The 24315-nt window shown below is 38.7% G+C and overlaps 1 protein-coding gene across 19 annotated transcripts in view; it reads left to right on the top strand.

The window, feature by feature from the left end:
* Positions 1-23846, top strand: part of LOC148423109 (peripheral plasma membrane protein CASK) — a 115814-nt gene extending 91968 nt beyond the window's left edge. For 3 of the 19 annotated variants that reach the window (XM_088414641.1, XM_088414639.1, XM_088414642.1), the window contains 18 exons: positions 555-632; positions 3114-3164; positions 3553-3633; positions 5530-5718; positions 6472-6550; positions 6655-6740; positions 6818-6886; positions 9116-9184; positions 9604-9639; positions 11997-12038; positions 12316-12512; positions 13981-14096; positions 17907-17987; positions 19819-19899; positions 20805-21007; positions 21332-21415; positions 21561-21587; positions 23141-23846. In XM_088414641.1, coding sequence (XP_088270767.1) covers positions 555-632; positions 3114-3164; positions 3553-3633; positions 5530-5718; positions 6472-6550; positions 6655-6740; positions 6818-6886; positions 9116-9184; positions 9604-9639; positions 11997-12038; positions 12316-12512; positions 13981-14096; positions 17907-17987; positions 19819-19899; positions 20805-21007; positions 21332-21415; positions 21561-21587; positions 23141-23317 — 1746 coding nt within the window. In that variant the 3' untranslated portion in view covers positions 23318-23846. The remainder of the gene's footprint in view (positions 1-554; positions 633-3113; positions 3165-3552; positions 3634-5529; positions 5719-6471; positions 6551-6654; positions 6741-6817; positions 6887-9115; positions 9185-9603; positions 9640-11996; positions 12039-12315; positions 12513-13980; positions 14097-17906; positions 17988-19818; positions 19900-20804; positions 21008-21331; positions 21416-21560; positions 21588-23140) is intronic. The other 16 variants (XM_088414650.1, XM_088414649.1, XM_088414647.1 and 13 more) reach the window with 12 other exon arrangements.
* Positions 23847-24315: the final 469 nt, after the last annotated feature.

Below are 24315 nucleotides of genomic sequence, written 5' to 3'. Positions count from 1 at the left end.
CCTCCTATGTACAAAAGCAGTTGTCAATGTAGACGCAAATACGTTACATACATATTTAAAGGCTAAATGCCAAGAACAGCATTGTTTCCCTTTAATGACTCATGCATTCACAAATACCCTAAATTGCCTAAATTGTTCCAATATGTTATGTTTTGATTTTGTTGTAATCTCTCTGTGTTTTGTTTTGGGTTTTTTTTTCACCATAACGGCAAGGGGGATTCGCATGTGCACGTCAATACCATGTGGCATTTTGGGGAAATATTATCTGTTTTTAGCATTTACCCTACAAGTATGGCCGAACAAGTACGTTCAAAGTCATTTGGAGGCCATAAATGTTTACTCCACTATTATACTATATCTTTTGAACCAAATTTTCAATCATAATGTTGCACAATACACAGTAACTGTATTAATGATTTAACTGTCATCAGTTTGATTGGGAGTGGAAATACCCAGATGCTCTGTTCACAGAGGTGTTGATGAAGTGGCAAAACACACGTGGTGATTGCATTGTTCCATGAGCTGATTAATGGATCTGTGTGTGTCTTTTGCAGCTCTATGATAAGATCAACACCAAGTCATCGCCGCAGATCAGGAATCCATGCAGTGAAGGCGTGCAGAGAGCCAAAGAGGTGAAATGACACATTTCTTTTTGGTGAATAAAGTAGCAAACCTTTTACACTGCACAGTCTCTACTCTGGCCTTACTCCTCACTATTTTTCTAACAAATCCAGGTTTGATTGCACTTTTTAATGTATTGAAATTATCATAATAATAATAAATAATTAATTTAAAAAATGGTTGGTTATTGATGCTAAATGCAAAACATAACCTATGTTTTTGTTGGACTTATTCTGCTATACAAAACCAGAATGTTGTTATAAAATTGGATAAAATTAATTCAAGATTTAGGAACGCCTCATTGTTCTCCATGGTTTTTGTCCATCAGCATTCCAAGTGATAATGTTGTGACATAGAATGAATTTTTTCCCAAGGACATGGAAAACCGACGAACCGAGCTGGGACTGTGCAGTGCAAAATTGTCATTGATGCATCTCTTTGCGGGGCCAAGGCTTTGTTTTTTTTGTTTGTTTTTTTTGCCTACTAACATCTTCACTCTTCAGCACCGATGTAGTGACAATGTCAGGGTTTGTACATGTTTATAAAATAAGAAAAATGGTAATGGCTGCTTGTCTTTTTTACTTTGCGAGTTTGTTTTGCAGCTACAACTAAGTCAGTCTATGCCACAAAGTCTCTGTATGCAAAGTACATTGTTATACTGTACATGGCAGTCATATATATATATATATATATATATATATATATATATATATATATATATATATATATATATATATATATATATATATATATATATATATATATATATATATATATATATATATATATATATATATGCATACAGTACTGTATGTTTTTGTGCCTGGTGATGAACTTTGGTGACCTCCCAAGTGCTCTTTGTATGCACTGCCACTGACATGCTCATTGTCTGAGCAGCTGCACCACAGTTTTTTGGCCTGTTTACACTCCGCTCTTCTCATAAAGCCATTTGACTTCCCTCGTTGGCTCACCCCAACTGCACTTGCAGCACACTTACACAGAGTTGCATTATGGTCTGCGCAGTCTCACCCTACTTGTGTAAAATCTCATTTTATTGGCGTTTGCTTACAGTGCTTAACGAAGCTGACTAGAGTTGGGGAAAATCCATTTTGTGTGTGCAATGTGCCATAAGACAAACAATACAGTAGTTGTGTTTATTATGCTCTTAATGAGAAGAGCAAGTCTTAAATGTTGAGACAAGAGTGAGAGACTGACATCCAATTCTAAATTCCACACACAGGTAAATCAATTTTAGGAAAACCCAGCACATTAGTATTATATTCCGCAACAATTGATGTGAGGCTCCTCTTTTAGTTACACAGAAATAAGAATAGCTTTTACCGTCATTAAATTTTGCTACAAAACTGTGAAGAAGTCAACCATGTCAGGTAAGTCGACTCTAAGAAGGAGGGGAAAGACTTCCCCCAAAAATAGATGATTTCACCTTTGGGACCCTTGTCAGTTTAAAGCAATGCTATTCAATTATTGCTGCACCACCTACTAGTCAAATGCCTAATGCAATTTGTGCGCTTAAAAGCACTTGCTGAATTAGCAGTTAATGGCCTTTGATTAAAGACAATTTTGGCACATATAGCTTCCCAAAAAGAAAGGAAGAAAACCTCTTCTAAAGCATTAGGGCTTTTGGTTTGAGGTGTGCAAAATTCACCATTAAGGGGGAAGTCAGATAAAAATGCCCAGTCTGCTCAAGAAGAAGAATAACAGGAAGTTAGTGACTTCATAAAATATTGTTGAAGCATAGTCTGTAAGTGACTGAAGAAACTGTTCCATCTGTAATTTACATATAACATTATGCAGATGTGAGCTTAGTGTTAGTGTTTGACCTTAAATGGTAATCGCTAGCGTAATGATGATGATGATAATAATAATCGTGACTGCTAATCACCTAGCATCTGAACATTTTTTTTGGTGTCAAAAAATTCATATGTATAGAAGATAATAAATAGAGTAGTGAAATCCAATTCAACCCAGGTTGAAACCTATTAAATTATTACTTGGAACATGAAGAAAAAAAACTATATTTGATAGAAAACCAGAAAAGCATCAACTCAAACTTACTACGACTACTCAGAGCCAACGTGGTAATTGTTTTATTTGAACAATGAATACAAAAAAAAACTATTTGCTGCTTACCAGGACAATTTATGATCCCGTATCACAGCCCGCTTTGGTAAATTTTCATTACACCTGGTGCTATACTTTCCTAACAGGCCTCTTGTCCACTCAGTTTCCGTTTCTTGCCACTCACTCTAAATGACCTTGAATGTTTTGAGCCTATTAGTTTCTTTCTTCGCTCTCTTATTTCTCACTTATGAGGTGCACTAATTACAATCGAAGCACATGGGTGTTGTCATCCAACTAATGACTAAAATTAGCTGATTTTGCTGGCCGCACTAATCTGATTCCTCACGGAAGACAACCTTTTCAAAGTGCACCTGTGTAACCTGGTCTCCCTGTGTCTTCCTCCACTCAAGACATCGTCCTTGCGCCAAGAAGACAGTGAAGCTTTGAAACACCTGGAATATGTAAGCGCTCCATCACACGTGATTCCGATGCTTTTAGATCTGTCGGAGGCGGACAATCAAGATGGGCTGTCGCCTGACAAGCTAGATGAGCACATGATTGCTCCACAATGGCTCGTATTGAAAGGGCCGGCGATGCCCCTCCTCCCCATCTAACATCTGCAACGCCACATTCACCAGTCAGGCGCAACATAACTGGAGCTGACTTTCAACCGAGCCCTGCCAAATAAACAGACAGGAGGAGGGGGAGATTTGTTGACTTGGTGTCCAAACTTGGCAGCGGCCAGTCCGGGAACGGTGTGGGCGGGGGCCATTTTTGTGAGGGTCGACGAGGTTGTCGGAATATCACCAAAGAGGCTGATTGAAAAGGTCTTGTCCCGGTCCTCCTCAGGTGCTGGAAGAGATCTCCTGCTACCCGGAGAACCACGACGCAAAAGAACTCAGACGGATACTGACTCAGCCACATTTCATGGTGAGTTCAAGAGCACATATGCAGTTAATCAACAAATTAAAAAGTCTTGCTCTAGTTAGTGTTATGTTTGTTATGGTGAAAGACCCATGGCAATACCAGGATAAGTACAGTGGACTCCAGGAGGTCAAATCCAATCTGCTTTAGGAATTTTTGGAGAGAGTGACGTAAATCTTCCCGTATGATATTGGGAAATTTGCCCGTCACACCTCCCTAAAGGCAGAACCGTTCTTTGTCATCCTCCATGGGCCGCCACATTTTTTTGACGCAGAGACTCATCTGCGCAGATGTGCAATGCATTGGCATAGGCGCTACCATGAGGCGTGCGGCATATACAGCACCAAATTAGCTTACGAAAAGATAGGCAATGACAACACTCTAATGAATCAGATCCAAGCAACGCGGTAATTGTAATGTCCACCAAAAGACACCAGAAGTCACGAGCAAGGTAGATGATGCTGAATAAAATGTTGGTAGCACAAATCAGCCACTCCTTAAACAAGACAAGCCCAGCATGTATTGATTACACCAGTACCTTCATTGCATCAAAAAGAATGGTAAAATTAGCAAAACGATGGTGGTCATAGATAAACTTTCGCCAATACTGTATATTGGTTAACTTAAGCTTATTAATTAGCCAATCAACCTATAAACAGTACCATCAATCTACAGTATTGTTACTGTTGTACTAACAGTAATAGTTGAGATGGGCTAATATCTGTATAGTCAACATGTCTATAATAAGTCATTTTGTTTAATAACAGTAGTAGTTTTTTACAAGCTTGTATATATTAACTTGGGATTGCACTAAGTCTCCCTGTTTCACTCCTTTTAAAAGTGACACCTGTTATGGTGTTCATAAGAATTCAAATACGAAATTGCGCATTAGTTGTAATCCAATGACTTAATCCAGTGGTTGTCAACCTTTGCAAAGATGGACCCCCTGTGATTTAATTTTTTCCTTTTTCCTCAGTAAAGTACCCCCTAATACGCCCAAATCAATTTTGAATGGATGAATACATAAATATATATATATAAATATATATATATATATATATATATATATATATATATATATATATATATATATTTCAAAATTTCAAATGATCCTATATTTAAATGATAAAATTATGAAAAATACTAAAAAAAATGTTCAAATTGAATTACAAATATTTTGTATGAATCAAAAAAGGATGTAAAACCAACATGTAAAAGAGCGTAATACGTTACGTTATGAAAGTATACAGTATAAGCATAAAAATTTTAAATCCAATTCAGTGAAATCAATTTTAAGCACTTGATTTTGTGGCCTTGATAACTTTAGACCCTTTGACTTGAGACATTTATGATCTCTTTAATTTTCAAAGCTCATTGATACTTGTTTTATTAATACAGGTAACAAGGCTCAACTATATCCTTTTCCCACATAGGCTTGTGGTGTGTTTTAGTTCATGAAAGAAGGGAGAAATAAGTGTTTGGGGAAGAAAAGAAAAAAAAACTGCACATACATTTGTATAATGCCCATGCGAGATACAATCCCATTATCTACGTCAATACATTTCTAGTTTCAAAGGCGTGAAACGTAACTAAACAAGGTTTCAAGCATGTGAGCGGCGCAAGTTAATCTGTTTAAGGGAAAAGCCACTCAGCCGTTATCATTGGCCACAATGCTAATCTCATCATCTTAATGTCACTGATTAGTACCTTGCCTCAAGACAAGACTCCATCCCAAACTGACACACGGCGTTTGAAATGTTCAAATGATTGTTGGCAAATATGGCTGTATTTGTGGTGGTTTAGTATACTGTGTTGGAATTTGCTTCTTCGTATATGCAGGGCATAGTTGTTTATCCCTTAAATAATCAAAGCGTTTTTAGTGAATTTTTGTTGTGGTTGAAGGCTTTGCTGCAGGCCCACGACGTGGTAGCGCATGAGGTGTACAGCGACGAGGCGCTGAGGGTGACGCCACCGCCTACCTCGCCCTACCTGAATGGCGACTCTCCTGAAAGCACCAACGGAGACATGGACCTGGAAAACGTCACCAGGGTGCGCCTGGTGCAGTTCCAGAAAAACACGGACGAGCCCATGGTGCGTTTACGCCGGACTGACGAAATTCAAAGGGCGCATATTTGACCAGAAAAATCTCACTGATATATATGGACAGAAATAATGATTATCTCAAAGGAAAATTGGTCATTTCTGTGGCAGGCGCAGCAGATCTATATCTAAAGTACAGTAGGTAGCTTACTTCTAGGTATTTTTCTCTCCCAGTTGAAGTTCATTTTTGGTCACTCTCGTTGAAGTTTGCCATTAAATTGACTAAAAAAAAAAAAAAAAAGAATCAAACACTCAACCAAACCATATTTCTAATATCCGCTAAGTTAATGCTAACATATAATGTCATATTTGGGCTACTGGAAATTAGCTTTGGTGTGTTAGAGGTTTTTTGGGGTTTTTTTTTTACCCTTCAAACCCCTGCTCCTTTAACACAAGGAGCAGGCACATATACAAACACAGGATGCAATTCTCATAGGCCATATTGACTGCTGAGTAGAAACAGTGATTATTAACAGTTAAATGACAAAATGTGTTTGATTGAACTCCTGTCCTTCTTGTTCGAAATAATACTGTACCACTTCCATTAGGATAAAGTTTCAACACAATGTGTTGCTATACTGAAGGCACGCAACTTAAAATTCAGACTTCTGTACGGTATACTGACCATGTGCTTAAACATCCCCGATACAGCAGACGCATGAATAAAGAAGCGCGGTATAGCGGGCGCAGACTGCATGTTATGTTTCAGTTCTTACCTAATCTGTTTGTTCTTAATGGGTGTAGGGCATCACCCTGAAAATGAACGACTCCAACAACTGCATCGTGGCTCGGATCATGCACGGAGGAATGATCCACAGACAAGGTCGAACACAAAACTTGCACAAAATAACCTAGCAAGCACCAATCGTGGGACATGAAGAATAACATGACAGCATCTCAACAATCAAAATAATTCTCTCTTCTTAGGCACATTGCACGTAGGAGATGAGATCAGGGAAATCAATGGTATCAGCGTGGCCAACCAGACCGTCGAGCAGCTGCAGAAGATGCTGGTGAGTGTGAGCGTGGGTGCTGACGACGCTAAATAGTTAGCATGTGTCATCTGTTTTAACATGGTGTGTGTTTACAGAAGGAGATGCGAGGCAGCATCACATTTAAAATAGTGCCAAGCTACCGAACGCAGGGCTCCTCCTGTGAGGTAACGCTTTTCTCCTCCTGTTCCACCTCTTCGCCTTCTTCTTTACTCATCTTCTCACTAACTGCTCGCCAGGGTGCTGAGTTTGTGTGGGGTGGTTTGTGTGTGTTTTGCTGCCACTGGGTGACTTTGAGATCCAGCACACCAATTTCACAACCAAGATACCGGAACTTCCCCACTCCATGTTGCATACCCTCCGTCCTCCTCCGTTATGCTCCAGGAATCACGCCTACTTGTCCGTGTTCTTCTGTGCCCGTCCCCATCATCTACACTCCTTCCTTAGATGGTTGTCATTCCTTTCTATGGAAGCATGTACCGTACGTAGCTACCAATGTGGAGTAAACATTTCTGACTTGCAAACTGGTTCGAATGTACTAGTAGATTCATTCGGATACATTTAAATATTTTTAAACAGATTTTCAAATACTTTTGAACATATTTTCAAATCCATTCAAACTTGCCTGTAAACACATTTGAATGGACTTGTAAGCTAAATGCTAAAACCATTTTTTTTCCCGTAATGCTGTCATCCACTCATTGTATTATGGCAACAAATGCTATGTTTTTAGCATTTAAACTACAAATACACACGGGTGTATTTACAAGTACAGTGGGCTTTACGAGATTAATCCGTTCCGCGGTTGGGATTGTAACGCGAATTCACCATATTGCAGGCAGTCCAAACCTATGTTAAATAGCTAATGCGTGTAAACCCCAGGTAAAAACATCAAAATTGAATATACATATTAAAATTTAGTATCAGTATAGTAAGTGTTACATATATAATATATATATATATATATATATATATATATATATATATATCAAAATTGAATATACATATTGAAATGTAGTATCAGTATAGTAGGTGTTACATACATATATATATATATATATATATATATATATATATATATATATATATATATATATATATATATATATATATATGTGTGTACATATTTGTGCACATATTTGTGTACATATTTGAATAACATCATCAAAAAAAATATGAAACATTTATTTACCTTTGAGTGAGTGACAAGCTTGTAATGGCCATATTCCCTAGTGAAGGTAGCCTCGCCTAGTCTAGGCTAGCTCAGCCTTCTTCGTATTTCTTGAATATCTCCAGCTTCGATTCTGTGAAAATCATCTTTTTACTTCTCTCTTTAACATCACTAGCAATTTCGGGACCCATGGCTAACCCATTCAAGTTTGAATTAAGCAATAAAATGAACAATAAATACGTTATTTTCAGCACTCAAGACCGCACGCATACTGACCGTCATGTTGGATGTGTCAAAAGCCAAAAGAAATAGTGTAAAGAGGGGACAAAAAAAATGTTTCGGTCCGCGTCGTAAGGTGCAAAAAAACACAAGGCAGGGACGTTGTAAACCCGGGGGTCCACTGTACGTTCAAATGTTTTGTTTTGGGGTGTTTTTTTTTTTTTTCAAATATGTTCAAACATACTTGCAAAATTGACCAGAAACGACATACATGTAAGCTAAATAGTAAAATGTTTTTAGCATTTAGCTTACATGTACTTTTGTCTTTTTTTTTTTTTCCTCAAATATGTTCCAATATGTTTACAAAAACATTTGAACATACTTGTAAGCATCATAGCCCATAGCATAATGAGAACAAATGCTATATTTTTAGTATTTAGTCTACATGTACAGAATGTTTGGACATATTTTCCTGTATGTTCGGATGTATCTGCAAGTATGTGCGAATGTGTCTGCTAGTACGCTTGAGCATATTTGCACACAAACGGCTTTCTAGCCCATGTTTTTACTCCACATTGGCAGCTCCACACACCGTACTACAGAAATATAAAAACTCCGGAGGGATTACCTTTATGTGAAAGAAAAAAAAGCTTTAGAAAAGGGTTAATGCAAAAAAAAAAAAACCTGAAAAAAAACACACATTGTTTGTGAAAAAAGGCGGCGGGGGAATCCCAGAAAAATGAAACAAAGGGGCAAAACAAACTAAATCGCAACCAAAAGCTAGCACTGTAATAACATGAATATTGATCTTTTTCCGGCCCCCGGGTATATGTTTACCCTCAACTCCGTAATAGAAATCTCTAACAGAGATCATGCCCTTGTCATGATGAAGTGAATCACGTCATCACTATGGTGCACCTCGGCCACAGTCACTGCCTCGTATGTGTGCAAGCAAGCGTGTGTGTGTGTGCGTGTGTGCTCTGTTGACCTGTGTGTCTTATTTCAGAAAGAGTCCCCCACCACGTCCAGGCAGTCCCCTGCCAATGGCCACTCCAGCATTAACAGTTCTATCTTGGTAAGGATGCCCGAGCCCGAGGGGGAAAAAAAACAAAACAGCCCTTCCCACGTATTTACGTATTCTTGACGTTCCACCAAGATGTGTGTCTTTAATTGTAAGAAGAAACCCTTAGTGGGTACACATCAATCCTGTGTTGTTCTCCAAAGGGTCCCCCTTTCACCGTGTCCGATATCTCAGTTCACAAATTGGTGTGCCTCTTTTAACGCGCGCTGTGTGCTGTGCATCATACAGTAGCTGACGCCACACATCAGCTTGGCCATGTGCTTCGCTTGCAGCAGGTGTTCTCTTTTTCCGGAGGGGCATTCCAATGCTCCTCAACGGGCCGTGACGATCGATGCATTTCCAATGTTTGTATTCAACCTCAATGACCTTGCCTGTGTTCTCTCTGCATCTTAATGCTTCTTCAACTTCCTCAGGACCTTCCATCCACCATCCAGCCCAAAGGTCGACAGGTGAATACAAACGCTCTCCGACTCCCACGTTCCTTCTCAGGGGCCTCCTTTCCACCAAGTGGTACGATTCAGTTTCCGATTGCGAGGCGAGGCTGGAAATGCTTCGGAGCCTTTACCCAACCTTGTAATACGCTTAAAAAAAAAAAGATTTGTTTGTTTGACTCAAATGTCTGGGTTATTATATATACCGTCTATACATCTATAAATATGGCATGCTGGAGCCTATGCCAGCCATCTTCGGGCTGTAGGCAGGGTACACACTGAACTGGGACCTCAAAGACGAACAACCATTGAGTCTCACAAGCAAACCTAGCGACAATTTATAGTGTTCAATATACCTACGGACAAATATGTAGTGTAAATATAAGTATATTTTGTTTTGTAATGGCACCGGCATAACATAATTTAGCAATAAGGTGCTTCGTGTTCCAATCAATTTGTTCTTAATTTGAAAAGAAATACATTCTTTGTCACAGCATTAAATTAGATTTGCTGATACTTTCGTAAAGCTCACCTACCCCCCAAAATGTCTGCGCGTACCCCCATTTGAGAAGCACAGATCTATAGCAACTCGATACTTGATACACAGCACGTCATCAAACAGAACAGTACACATTTCTACTTGTCACCCTTTAAAGGCCAAGTGACTGATTATGAGTTTGAAGACAGCGGTGATGCTAATTAGAGGGCACGCTGGTTGGTTGAACAGGGTATGTTACAAGGACACAGCTTGACCAATCAGCAACCACCTATGTGTTTACAAAAATTGTGACTAGGAGTTTTTTTTCTTTTCCGTTCTTTTTTGCTAAGGTTTAACTAACAAGTACAGCCTAGTAGCTTTTGTGCAGAAGAACAAAATGTCTTTTTAAGTCTGTTAAATTATGACACCGGCCCAGGGTGTTGACTGTCGCTTGCCCAAAGTCACTTGGGAAAGGCATCAACTCACCTGCGACGCCAATGAGGATAAGTAGGAGGGAAAATCCATCCCAGAATTTGCCCACGTGAACCCAAGTGAAGGTTACCACTTGGTGGAAACATACCAACAATCCAAAGTCACGTTTTACCCATCTGTGTGATGTCTGTTGCTTTTATGTTGAACGTATTACAAAATTGACAATTAATTGTTCATTATTAAGTCACTTTTCCTGTCCTTATTATGGATATTGTCCTTCCCAAATGACATTTTTTTACTGACAGCTACATCAGCAGCAACTCTGTGGTATTAATGGCACAGGCATTGTTAACACCACCGACCCCAGATATTCCCACCCCAATGACAAAGCCCTGTGAGGGAACACGCATGGCTGCGCTACATCCTCATGAGGCAACCTTGACCTAAAACCAGCAAAGCAAACTTCACTAACTGCCATTCCATCATCCAGTCACAGGCTTTTATTTTTCACAACTCCCCTCCCTCCCAACCTTATTAGATGAAAAGCTTACTGTAGTATGTTAGAACCCTTATTCATTTTTATTTCCTCCTAATTTTGTATAATATGCTTAGTCATTATATTATGTTTGAATTTGTACTAAATATTACTTTATCTAATTAGTACAATGATAAATGGTATGCAATATGGATGAATAAATCTTAATAATAGAAAATGATTGTAGAAAATTACAAGTCTTTGTGTAATTAACTCCCAAAGACACATGTTTGTTCTTTTAGGAGTCGTCGATTTTTTTTTTTTACTTTTTTTTTTCCACCGTTTCAATGACAAAGGTAATTGAGTGCTTCAGTACTTTAGTACCTCGAGTAATCACTTTTATTTATTTGGCCAAACCATGGTCACAAAATGACCAGTAATAAGTGTATTATGTAATGAATCATCAATTACTTTTTGTAATTGAATAAAAGTGATTACTTGAGGTACTAAAGTACTGAAGCACTAAATTACCTTTGTTACTAAAGTGCTAAAGTAATCAAGCAGTTTAGTACCTAAAGTAATTCATTAAATTGAGCACTTAAGTACATCATGTAATTGAATACTTGGTTGCCCAAATTAAAGTTACTTGAATACTTATTTACCTGAATAACCTAAAGTCACCCCTTTTTTTAGTTACGCAAGTACTGAAGTAATTACTTGAGTGCTCATTTAGTAGCAAATGTTTAGACCCTCATTTCGCCAGATAAGCGGCTTGCTTGTATTATACTACAATTTCTTCCTAAAATTTCATTGTATCTTCATGAAAGTCGACTCTGATAATAATCATGACTTTTATCATTTGGAATGACGTTTATCAGAAAGTAGACCTTTTTTAAACGTATATTAAGCGGCAACAGAGGTGCACGCAGAGACACGCGCTGCATTCAAACCAGCGTTTGCATGATGTTTGTGATGCTTTCAAATCCATAGATTTTACCCAGACCTCCAATCAAGGACAAAATGTCTGTCAAGGTAAGATACTGGCCTACGATCCCTCCCAAATCCCAAACCCAGGCCCCTCTCGCCACAGGAAGTTGACAACTCGGTTGAGTCCAAACAAACAAGGCCCGTGCCGTGACTACCACAGACAGTTGGCCCAGCCTAGTTAGCCGCTCCGCTCTTCCCGTCCTTCGTGTTCTTTGTCCCATCTTTCCCAGCAGTAAATCCCCATCCTCTCGTTCCTTTTTTTTTTCCTCACCCGATGGGCGTACTGCGCTCCGGCCTCTCCACCCCGATCCCCTCCCCGCAGATCTACGTGCGGGCTCAGTTCGAGTACGACCCCTCCAAGGACGAGTTGATCCCTTGCAAGGAGGCAGGCATTCGCTTCCGAGTGGGCGACATCATTCAGATCATCTCCAAGGATGATCACAACTGGTGGCAAGGAAAGCTGGAGAACACCAAAAACGGAACGGCCGGTCTCATCCCGTCGCCCGAGCTCCAGGAATGGTGAGACGAGCGGCCGCTCGCAAAGTCACAAAAATCACATTGTACTTTAGTGCCCTATACACTGTAAGATTTAAGGGGATTGATGGTCAATTTATTTTATTTTTAAATTATTTTCTAGTTTAGGAGGGATTTATCATTTCTTCTTATCACAGTAGTCATTTCATTTTTTTCATGGTCATTTTTCCTTAACCTCCAACTACATCTTTTGGGGGAATTACGGTAAATGTGCTTTTAATTGTAACTTTTTTAAAAACCTTACAGGTTTTTGTTATTTGAGGTGGGAGGTTTTTTTTGCTGTTAATTTGCTCACTTATGATAGTTTTAATTTGACAGTAGGTGTATTTTTTATCTGCACTTTTTTTTTGTCGGCTTTACAGTAGTTTAGTGTGAATGTGTATTAGTTTTATTTTCACATGAACATTTTTTCGGAGCTTTACAGTACAGTGGAACCTCACCTTAATGGACTCAATTTTTCCTGGCCTATAAACACCTAATAGATGACATAAAAACATTTTCATTGCCAAAAACACCCATTACAATCTAAAATTATTGTTCATAAATAGAGCAGATATGTGGGGTTTTTGCTTTTAGGCCGATCAGCGGATTAATTGTGATTTTTTTTTTCATGGTCTCAAAACTCACACTACAGTTGTGAATTATTGTTAATAAATCTAATAAACAAAGCCAGATTTTTTTATTTTATTTTTTTGGAGAGAAAAAATTACAGATTACATAGTCATCCACGTGATTCATCTGTCGATAAATTTTAAATTTGTAATGAAATAAAAAAAGCATTTGTTTCCTCCCAATGCATTTTAATAGGTGTCAATTATATGTGGATTATTACTTTTCCGTTCAAAGATTTGATTGTGTGGCCCACTTAATGGGGTTTAAGAACATTAATACTTGTCGCGTGTGAGATAGCAGTAGCTGAATGTGTGTCAAAATGATTGCATTTATGCTGGATTTATGTTGCAGGTACTGCATGTATTTTATGTTTTATTTTTAAATGGAGTGTTTGTGTGTATAGTAGTGACATCTATGCTAATTCTCTTCACAAGTTCTTTGGATTGCTCACTTTATGGCTTGTAAAAAGTAAGATTTGCTTTTCTTATTTCGAATGACAGCTCCACAGAATGAGTTTATTATACATATATGCTATGACATATTATAGCATATTATCTTATGATACATATTTGATAGTATAAGGTTATGGTATGATTTACAGTATGTGTAAAAAAGACGCCAGTGTTACTTGTATACGACCTCTTTAAATGGTTGAAGTTAATAAAGACAAAAGTTCAAATATCGGCCATTTGTTTGAAATTTGGCTGATGTTTGAAGGACCGATTACTCGTACGGGCCTCAATCATAAAGCGTGAAGTTCTTTTATCCAAACTTTCTGTTTATTAGAGGTGTGAAAACGGTGTGCAGTTTGTTGAAGCTGATCAGTGCGTGTGTGCGGCAGGCGTGTGGCGTGCATGGCCATGGAGAAGACCAAGCAGGAGCAACAGGCCAGCTGCACTTGGTTTGGAAAGAAGAAGAAGCAGTATAAGGACAAGTATTTGGCTAAGCACAACGCAGGTATGAAAAAAATCACACACAAGTACACGACAGAGACACATGTTGAGTGTGCATATGTTCAGTATTTGTACTTTGCTAGGAGTACATGTTTAGTGTATGGTTAGTGAAGTATTTGTATATAAATTATAAGTGTAGTACATTTCTACATGTATAGTAGTGCTTGTAAATATCATCTGGAAATATTTGTACATACGCAAGGTATCGCCACATATTGGTTACATAATTAAAAAAGTACTTGAACAAATGTACAGTAATGCAACTGTACGCGTGATAGTAAAAGTACAGTATATTCGAGTACATTTCTGAGTGCATATGCAGGATATTGGAGCATAGGTTAATATACGGCATATTTGAATGTCTACATATGTACAGTATATTTGTATCTATTGCATGTGCACTACTTTTGTGAGCATGTTTTAGCCAATGTGCCTGGATAAATTAGTGCTTGTTTCAAAACATATTTCCGCATGTGCACTTTGTGGGTGTGGGTGTGTGTGTTCTGTGGGTGTTTTTTTCATGCAATATGTTTACGTCTGTGCAGTCTGTATTTCCTAGTGTTGCATGTGTATTTCATACATGTTCATTATGGTGGTGCACATTTTGTTCTAGTATATGTTGAGATAAATGTACATGTGTCGTGCCATTATCCTTTATGAGTGTCTTTGAAGTATGCTTTGGTTCATGTGTGTTTACTATGACTTGCTCAGTATGTCTAGCAAGTTTGGGTCCATATGTTAACAAGTACATCATTCTTTTTACATGTGCCATTTAGAAGTGTGTGCTAATGTATTTGCAATGTGGTTATGCATAGGAGCTGTCATTTTGTTGGGTGTGCACATATTTAGCATGCCTGTGTGTAAGTTGTATTAGTGTGACATATTTGGGTACAAGTGTTTGTGGATTTATCTTTGTTTGATAAGGTCGTCAGACTCTTTTCCCTGCGCACTTTTAACAAAAAAAAAACTTGTACAATGATCATTTTTACATGCCCAATAGAAATGGTATAAATTTGTAGTAAAAACCTGGTTAAACCTGGTAAAAAAAATGATGGTTTGTAGGTGTAAAGGGTGTATTTACAGTTAAAAAAATGTACTTGTATTAAAAAATACACATTTGTATCTGCATCTTAAATTTATGGGTGCAGATTTTGACATGACTTGATCAATGATTCAAAAGTCATGTGTGAAAGAGAAAGAACACTTATGTCTCCTAGTAGCAACTTCTTCGCCTTTAAGCTATCATTTCTCCACCAACACAATTGTGATTTTCGCCACAAATATAAGTTATTTGAAAAATTATTTAATCAGTTTTCATTCAGATATCAATACTATTTCTCCAAAAACACGCATGGTAGGTGTATTGGACACGCCAAAATTGCCCCATAGTAGGGGTGCACAATTTATTTAATTTTAATCGCGATCACGATTTTGGCTGCCACGATTAATTAAGATGATTCTCACCGATATTAACGTTTAAAATCCCGGCTGCCGACATATCCAATCAAGCGCGTTTTCATCTTACCACCAGGGGGCAATCTTTCCCCCATTCACCAGCAAGCCAGCGTCCCAGGTGAGGATGAGCGGCTACAGACAGTGGATGGAGGGAAGTTGCTATTTATACAGATACAAATGTACTTTATATTTTTTTTAATATAAATACCGTTTTTGGGCTGCAAATTCAATATTTTCCAATTACAAATCACTTTTTAAAACTCCAAATTTATCACATTTTCATCAGTACAAATGACCATAGTACAAGTTAATTTTGCACCAAATTTACCTTCATATGAACACAATCTTTATTTTACATAGTAATTGAAATAGAAGTAGAAAAAAGTAAGACATCATCCAATCTCATTTTTGTTTTGTTTTTTTTACATTGGCGTTCATACATTTTACATTGGCTCATACACACTATGTAATCTGATGTCAAGTGGACCTGACCAGTAAAATTAGGACACGATTAATATATTGCTACAGTTTGACTGAAACATCCAATGGCACCATCATCTAGTTTGTTGAAAATGGCTTGTCCTTCTTGACAGGGCCATGTTAACAATTGAACGAGGAATTAGTGTGAGGAATTAATCTTAGCGTGCTAACCGTTTAGTAAACAACTAAAACTTGATGATTATGCATAGGTTTTTTTTATAATCTGCTTGTAAATATGGATAGCATCAGGTCTTTGTGTTGTTTGTGATGTTTGCATGTTCTGATGTATAGATTAAAAAAAAAAAAAAAATATATATATATATATATATATATATATATATATATATATATATATATATATATATATATATATATATATATATATATATATATATATATATATATATACAGTGGTACCTCGGTACTCGACCATAATCCGTTCTGAGGTGGTGGTCGAGCACCGATTTGTTCGAACACCGAAAGCAATTTTCCCATAAGAAATAATGGAAAGTATGTGTGCACAAGTAAATGTGCACAAGCAGTACATGATAAAGATAAAGATAAATAAAGCATTATAAACCATTTTGTATAATTTACTTACGTTTTGGAGAGTGGTTGATGGCATACAGGAATGGATGTGGAGAGGACGGGAGGGAGTTACTCCTTCCATGATGACGCTAGCTAACTGCGACGCGAGGTACACCGCGTTCATATTTTGCTATAATTTCCTTCTTCGGTTCAATAGTGGTCCTCATTGTTTTCCTCTTTGCCTTCCCCTTATCACTGTCTTTCTTTGGACCCATTATTAAGGGCTAGAGCGACACGAAAAAGTTTAAATCCGGGAAGAAATACTCGAACAAACGTCTTACTCCGCTGGCGGTCTGAGTTGAACTGGCGCTTACCCGCTGGCCGAGAAGGGCCGAGGAGCGCGTTCGGGTAGGCTCGGCTAGGCTCGGCTAGTCGAGAACCGAAAATCTGATCGAGGTCCGATGCATTACCTACTTGATTTTTTTGGTCGAGCACCGATTTGGTCGAGTATAGAGGCGTTCGAGGACCGAGGTACCACTGTATATAATTTATATGTGTGTGTGCGTGGGTGTGTGTGCGTGTGTGTATTAAACTACTGTTGTAACCCTCCTGTCCATTTCTCTCGCTTGCTCCTACTGAACGACCTCTGTGCATGTAAGTAACCACGCTGACGCTACTCTTTTCACTTTCTTCGTGCTTTTAATTTGAAAGCCTGCGGGTTACTTCCTGTTTGTTTCTGGCGGTCTTTCACTTTGCTTTTCGTTGTTTTTGTCCAAACAACAGAAGACTGAAGCCGCTTTGTGTGCCTTTTGTGCATGTGCGTTTGTGTGCCTCGGCTATTTACTGATCGAAAAATGCTACTTTCTTATAAAATGTGAGTAGAGGCATAAATTTCTCAGGTAATGCTAGATGTGTTATTATATAGACAGCCCCAATGATTTGTGTTTAATTTTGTGTGTGTGTGTGTGCATGTGTGTTTTTGTGAAAAATCTCAACTTGTGTTTTCATTTGTTTCATTTGTCGTAATCGTGTCACCGATTTGAAGAACACGAGATGCTTTTAGATTGCATTCGGCTAAACTTGGAAGTCAGAAACTTCAGTTCCAATCATAGCGAAACAAGTCTGTGTAAAATATATTTGGAAAAACTGCATTACTTTAATGATTTGTTTTATATTTTTTTTTGTCTAGTTTACCAGGTTTCTCGAATACAGCAGATGCAGATAATTCCTAATTTAATTATTGTTATATTGTTTGACTGTGATCTAAGTCAGTTTGTAAAGAAAAACCATCCCACTTAGTTTTGTCTCCACCTCACATTTTTTCTCCTTCTCTTTCGCGCCACCCCTTTAGTGTTTGACCAATTAGATTTGGTCACCTACGAGGAAGTGGTCAAGCTGCCCGCCTTCAAGAGGAAAACGCTTGTTTTATTAGGTGAGACCACGCCCGACTTTTCACCTTCCTACTTGCTTAATTTGACTCTACTATGATGAGGTTGTTTATGCGTTTCTCTTGTTGTTTGTTGTAAATGTGCATGGAAATCTATGATATTCCCAACATAAAAAAACCTTGATATGATTTGCAAACATTTTATATTAAGTCAGTGGATCCCCACCCGACCTTGAGTAATGACTTTCCGTATAGAACTGTCGCTACTCTGCAAGTCAGTACAACCGCCTACCTGAATCGGTGAAAACCATAAGGATTCCACAAAGTATGATCTTAGAACAAAGTGGCAGTCTTAAATTGCTCAGTGACTGGGTAGATAGATCCCATCGTGGTTCGTCACAACAACACGTTACAGAAGCTCGCAAATGGTGCCTTTTACCACGAATAATGGAGGATTGCTATTTATCGCATAATCCTTAAATCATTTTTGAAATACATCAAAGTATAATAATGGTCTACAATTAATATATTTAAGATTGTTGATTGATTGGCACTTGTTTATAATTCATAAATTCTCCCATTTTAAAAATAAAAATATTAGTTAAAAATAGAAAATATTTGGGGGGGAAATCCTGCAATCAAATAACTTGTCTAATAACTAAGAATAAAATTACAAGCCGAGTATAGTAAAAAAATAAAATGTGGCGGGCATGGCTCATTTGTAAGTCGATCGACTTTCAACCCAGAGGTTAAGGGCCAATTCCTCGCCGTTGTGACTGTGTCATTGTCCTTGAGCAAGATACCGAACTCCCAGTTGCTCCTGATGCTGTGTCATCGGTATAAAGTTGACTGAGATAGTCAGTGTAAAGTGCTTTGCGTGCGGAAGGGAGAAGAACTCGAAGAAGAAAAACTAGCGCGTTACCATGAAATGTAATGCAACAAATAGGTATTGTTCGTGGTGGGAAATGTTCATAAGCAGTCAAAAGTTCACATTTTATATGTAGTTAATTTGATAACTTCACGATTTTTCATGTACAATTAATATCTTTAATAACACAGTTTGCCATTTACTGTCAGCTCAACATGTGCTCAGGTAACAACCTCACAATCACAGCTCAGCTTGCAAACGGCACATAACTAAACCCAGGAGACATGTGAGGCGTGATTGCTCATTACCTGAAAAATGTGTTTTCAAAGGTATTAATTGGACACTAGAAGAAAAATAATGAACTTATCAAATTATTGTAATTGCCCAAATATAAGACATTCTTTTCCCAAAAATGAAGGCCCAAAAGTATGATAACTAAATGATAAAGTAACGATAACTAAAAAAATTAGATTTTTTTTTCGACACCATTCGAGGAAAATTGGACTGTCAGCCGCATGAACCGAGATTTGATGCGCAGATGCACATTTTTATATGAGCCGTATTCTTATAATTATTACCGTGAAGGGACGAACTAGAGGGCGGATGTCAGTTGGCTGTTAGCAGCTAACGGCAGCTAGTGTTAACTGAGGTTGTTCGGGCATCATTTTCAACAAAAGAAGTGAGCGGACTGAACCACCGTCTGAGTCCATCCTTGTTCGCTCACAGGAATACTTTGAAAACAGAGAGGATCATGTAAAGTTCTGATGTCTCCAGCTCATTTAATTAAAAGATTGCAGTGGTTAGAGAACACGGACATTTGACCAGATCATTAATTATTATTAATATTCCAGAATTTGTTGCCAAAGTCAAGTGTGCATCTTATATTTGCAGGATTACAGTAATTAGAAACTACATTTTACTCCAAAAAAGGCAAAATAAGAGTAGCGTATCCCTTTAAAATGTGAATTAGAAACGATGCTACTTTGCCATTGTGACGGTGTTTTCCAGGTGCTCATGGCGTGGGCAGGAGACACATCAAGAATACACTCATCACCAAACACCCGGACAGATTTGCCTATCCCATCCCACGTGAGCCCCACACACACGCACACACACTCACGCGCATGCAAACACTCATGCTCATGCACACACATGCACAGGTTTGTCTCACTATGTTAATCGGACATCTCATTGACAAAATGCAATTCTCACCTCTTTCCATCACAACCCATTGCCTAAGCCAGGGGTGTCCAAAGTCGGTCCTCGAGGGCCGCTGTCCTGCATGTTTTCCAGCTTTCTTTTCCTGACACCTCATGCTGACATCAGCTCATCAGCAAGCTCAGCGGAAACCTGATAACGATCCTGATCATTTGAATCAGGTGTGTCAGGAAAAGAAACCTGGAAAACATGCAGGACAGCGGCCCTCGAGGACCGACTTTGGACACCCCTGCCCTAACCCAAACCCAAAACGACTCTTAACCAAAGTTCAATTCAACTCTATACACCAAAACTCAAAAAGAGGTCTGAACTTGTGTTCCTCAAGTACAAGAAGTCCCTACCAAGATAATAAAGCCCAAATATGGTCCCCACCATGTAGCGAAAACCAAGGGCACACACACACACACACACACACACACACACACACACACATTTAGGACTCTTAATTTGGTGGAGTGGCGCATGTGCACTTGATCTAAATACTGGTACAGCTTCAATTTTGAGCAGGCGCATGTCTAGTGTTCCGTGAGAATTTGGTAGACCTCATTGTGCATTTCTGGGCACGCAGGTGCTCCCCCAGCGCATCTGACATTTTGTGCGCGCACCGCCTCCATCTAACTAACCAAAATGCCAAATCTCGGTCCGGCGCCAACCCGAGCACATCTGCGCCAGGCCGGTCGCAGGACGTCCGCCTGCTCACCAAAATAGGGCCCTCACACTCACTAACCTTTGTGGAAGTCTCTCGTATTTTAAGCTGTCCCACTTGCGTCCCGCAGACACGACGAGACCGCCGAAGAAGGACGAAGAGAACGGCAAGAACTACTACTTTGTGTCACATGAGCAGATGATGCAGGACATCAGCAACAACGAGTACCTGGAGTACGGCAGCCACGAGGACGCCATGTACGGCACGCGCCTCGAGACCATTCGCAAGATCCACCAGCAGGGATTGGTCGCCATCCTGGACGTCGAACCGCAGGTCTGTGTGTACATCTGTATGGCAACCTTTTTTAAAAAAAAAAATTAGGTAGCAGCTCAACAACAAAAGTGTCAAGATAAAGATCTTATAAGAACCTTTTTAAGTCATAAAAAATAAACTTTCAAATTTTAGATATTTTTTATTTTAATTGTATACATACATATGTATAAATGGATGCACGTGTGGATGTGTGTTTTTTTAAGGTAAATCTATAATTTTCCAAGAAAAATCTCAGTTCTGAAAATAAGTCATGTTAATGTAAGCGTGAGGTTTACTTTTGTCATATAATATGGTAATTAGTTTTGTGTGTGTCCTTTCTGACAGGCACTGAAAGTCCTTCGTACAGCGGAGTTTGCCCCGTATGTGGTCTTCATCGCGGCGCCAACCATCACGCCGGGCATTGACGAAGTAAATAGCACACACGCGTGCTTTCCTGAATGGACTTTTTCAAATGAGCGTGTCTTTACATGCATGTGTGTGTGCATGTCTGCTCTTTGATTGCTGCTTTGTCTTTGCACACAATGCATGCGTATTTCTATGCCGCCGCCCTTAGACGCCCAGGTGGTGTCGCACGCTGCCAGTAAGTACCACTTGACACGTGTCAGCTAGTAGTTGCTTGTTATTAAATGTGTCTTGTCTTCTTTAGTTTGTGTGTGTGTGTGTATGTCTTTTTGTTACCATAGTCATGCCATGCAAGTCTGACCAAGCGGCTCAGAGAGCAACACAACATAGCCTTCAATATGTTTGTGACTACAAGAGCAGACAAGGATAGCTATAAATCTTACACACACTAAAGATGTAATTTAGAAAATGAAAAAAAATCTGAACGTTACATGAGTTGCAACGTTACATGATTAAGGTCGGAATATTATGGATGTGCGTATTACTCTGAAAGATAAAAGGGTTTAAATTATGAAAATGGCCTGCATTTTGTGAAGAATGTGTAATTTTTCAGGAATAGTCAAAATTATGCATCATTTAAAAAGATTAAGATGGAGTGTATTGTTAGGAAGGAGCCATAATGTAACTTTTTTCAAAAGTTAGAATTTTACAGCAAAGTTCAATTTTTATTTTTATACTAAAATTATATAAAGGCTTTTTGTTTATTAGTTTAATCATATAACAAAAGCAAAACACAGGGATACAGTATTATAAGAGAAAATTGAACAAGGGAAAAATTGCAATACAGTCATTTGGCTGTAGTCTCACAGAGGGCCGCGGTTATATTAGTGCCACCCGGAAGCCTGTCGCTGACTAAATATGATAACATCTACAAGCTTCACTTTAATTAGACTTCTGGGTGCCACTTATGTAACCGCAGCTCTCTGTGAGACGACAGCCACTTAAGCTTGATTTCGCCAGATGGGAAGGGATAACAGTACAGTTACTTTATAAGGTTTAATAATTCAAGATTTAAGTAAAAATATGTAGTGCAGTACCGAGGAGTGTACTTGTCAAGTGCATTTATATATTTATTGTTACCTCGTCTATCTGCCATGCAGGAAACCTTCAGAGCACGTCTCTCCGCAACACAGCTTCTCTTTTTTTCTTTTTTTAATTAAAAAAAAAAATCTGCGATGTACTGAGGGTGCGATAGGCAGGTGCAAGTAGCGAGGGATCACTGCATTTTTATTTCATTAAAAGTATAGTATTTATGTAAAATTTAGAACAATCACCTTATGTACAAATATGTGTAAGTGACAGAAAGAAACAAAAATGTAACTAAAAGGTCAGAGTGTTAAAGCTTTACTTATAATTGTAGTGATTGAAGAAAGAGTAACACATGGCAAATTTGAATATTACAAGAGCAAAAGGCTTAATTCTACAAGAATATAAAAGGCCCATATTATATTTTAACTAAACTCCACAGTGAAATGTGTTCATACATTACATTTGGCATATTGGTGATTTTGTTACTTATTACATAAAAGTTTTAGTGTTGGTATTTCTCACTAGGAAATGAAACGTCTTGTTTACTGAAGCTTGTAATGTTCCAACAGTAGTTACAGTGTATGATGTGAAAAGGTTGTGTAACATAACAATCAGTCGTTTCAAAAGTTGCACTAGCCCTAAAAAGGGAACAAAGCATACATGATGCGGTCTTACTGACTTTGGTCGCACCCCCTCGCGCAGGATGAGTCCTTGCAGCGTCTTCAGAAGGAGTCGGAGATCCTGCAGAAGACGTACGCGCACTATTTCGACCAGACCATCATCAACAACGAGATCGATGACACCATCGGCCACCTGGAGGAGGCCGTGGAGCTGGTGTGCAACAGCAGCCAGTGGGTGCCCGTTTCCTGGGTCTACTAAAGCCCCCCCCGCCCCCACCTCCAACTCGCCACCGCCATCGTTGTCCCAGAAAACCTCGCCATCATCATCGTGCTCTTGTACTACAAAATGAGTATTGTCTGTCTGTTCCGGCCAGCTAGGACCTTTTTTACTAGATGTTTCTTTTCAAGAGACGAGTACTGTCACTCCATCCACCCCCCCGCCCGGCCCGACCCCGCTCCTCCCGGCCCCAAGCGTCAAAGGTGGGTGGAGCCCTCTGACTGGAAAAAAAGAAAAAGCACACAAACATGCTTCGCCCCTTGTTATTTATTCATCCCTCTTTCTACTTTCCTTTTTCTTTTTTCTTTTTTTTTTTTAATTCCTTTCCCTCCACTGGCACCGTCTTGGACTTTCTAAGTAAATCCATACGTTTGTGGTTATTATTATTGGAAAAAATGAAAAAGAGGATGAATCATGCATGTGGACTATTTTGGTCAGTGTTCCTCGTGTCCTTCTGTAAAGAGATTGAAAAAAAATTAAAATACAATAAAAATATTTTAAAAAATGTCAATGATGATAGTAATGTGTCAGCTGTTTGATAATCGGGAGGTGATTGGCTGGTCATTCTCCCTCCTGTCTTGGTGGACATTTAAGGGGTGTCCATTGCTTCACACGTTTGTAACTCCTCTTCTTTCAAATGTTCTTTGACTCTCAACAGGGCTGCTTTTTGATGTGCTAAAAAAAAATGTGTGAGTGAGTGAGTGAGTGAGTGAGTGAGTGAGTGAGTGAGTGAGTGAGTGAGTGAGTGAGTAAACACAAGGTGCGATAGCATTATGAGATTTTTTTTTTTAAATATATAAATATTTCCTTTCATGTGTTGGACTAATCGTCTTTGGATTATTGTGGTGGTCATTTACCGCAGGTATGGTAATTGCCGAAATTTCTCCCCAGCCTTATAAATTGTTCTAATGGAACCCAGGGGCAGTAAATAGAGTAAAAAATAGCAGGGCCCTCACAATTGAACCCTGTGGAACACCAGT

The sequence above is a fragment of the Hippichthys cyanospilos genome, chromosome 5 (assembly GCF_059441005.1).
Source record: "Hippichthys cyanospilos isolate Australia breed blue-spotted pipefish chromosome 5, RoL_Hcya_1.0, whole genome shotgun sequence".
NCBI classification, from domain to species: domain Eukaryota; kingdom Metazoa; phylum Chordata; class Actinopteri; order Syngnathiformes; family Syngnathidae; genus Hippichthys; species Hippichthys cyanospilos.
The sequence above is the reverse complement of the archived record's forward strand: the minus strand, read 5'-3'. Positions and strand labels throughout refer to the sequence as shown.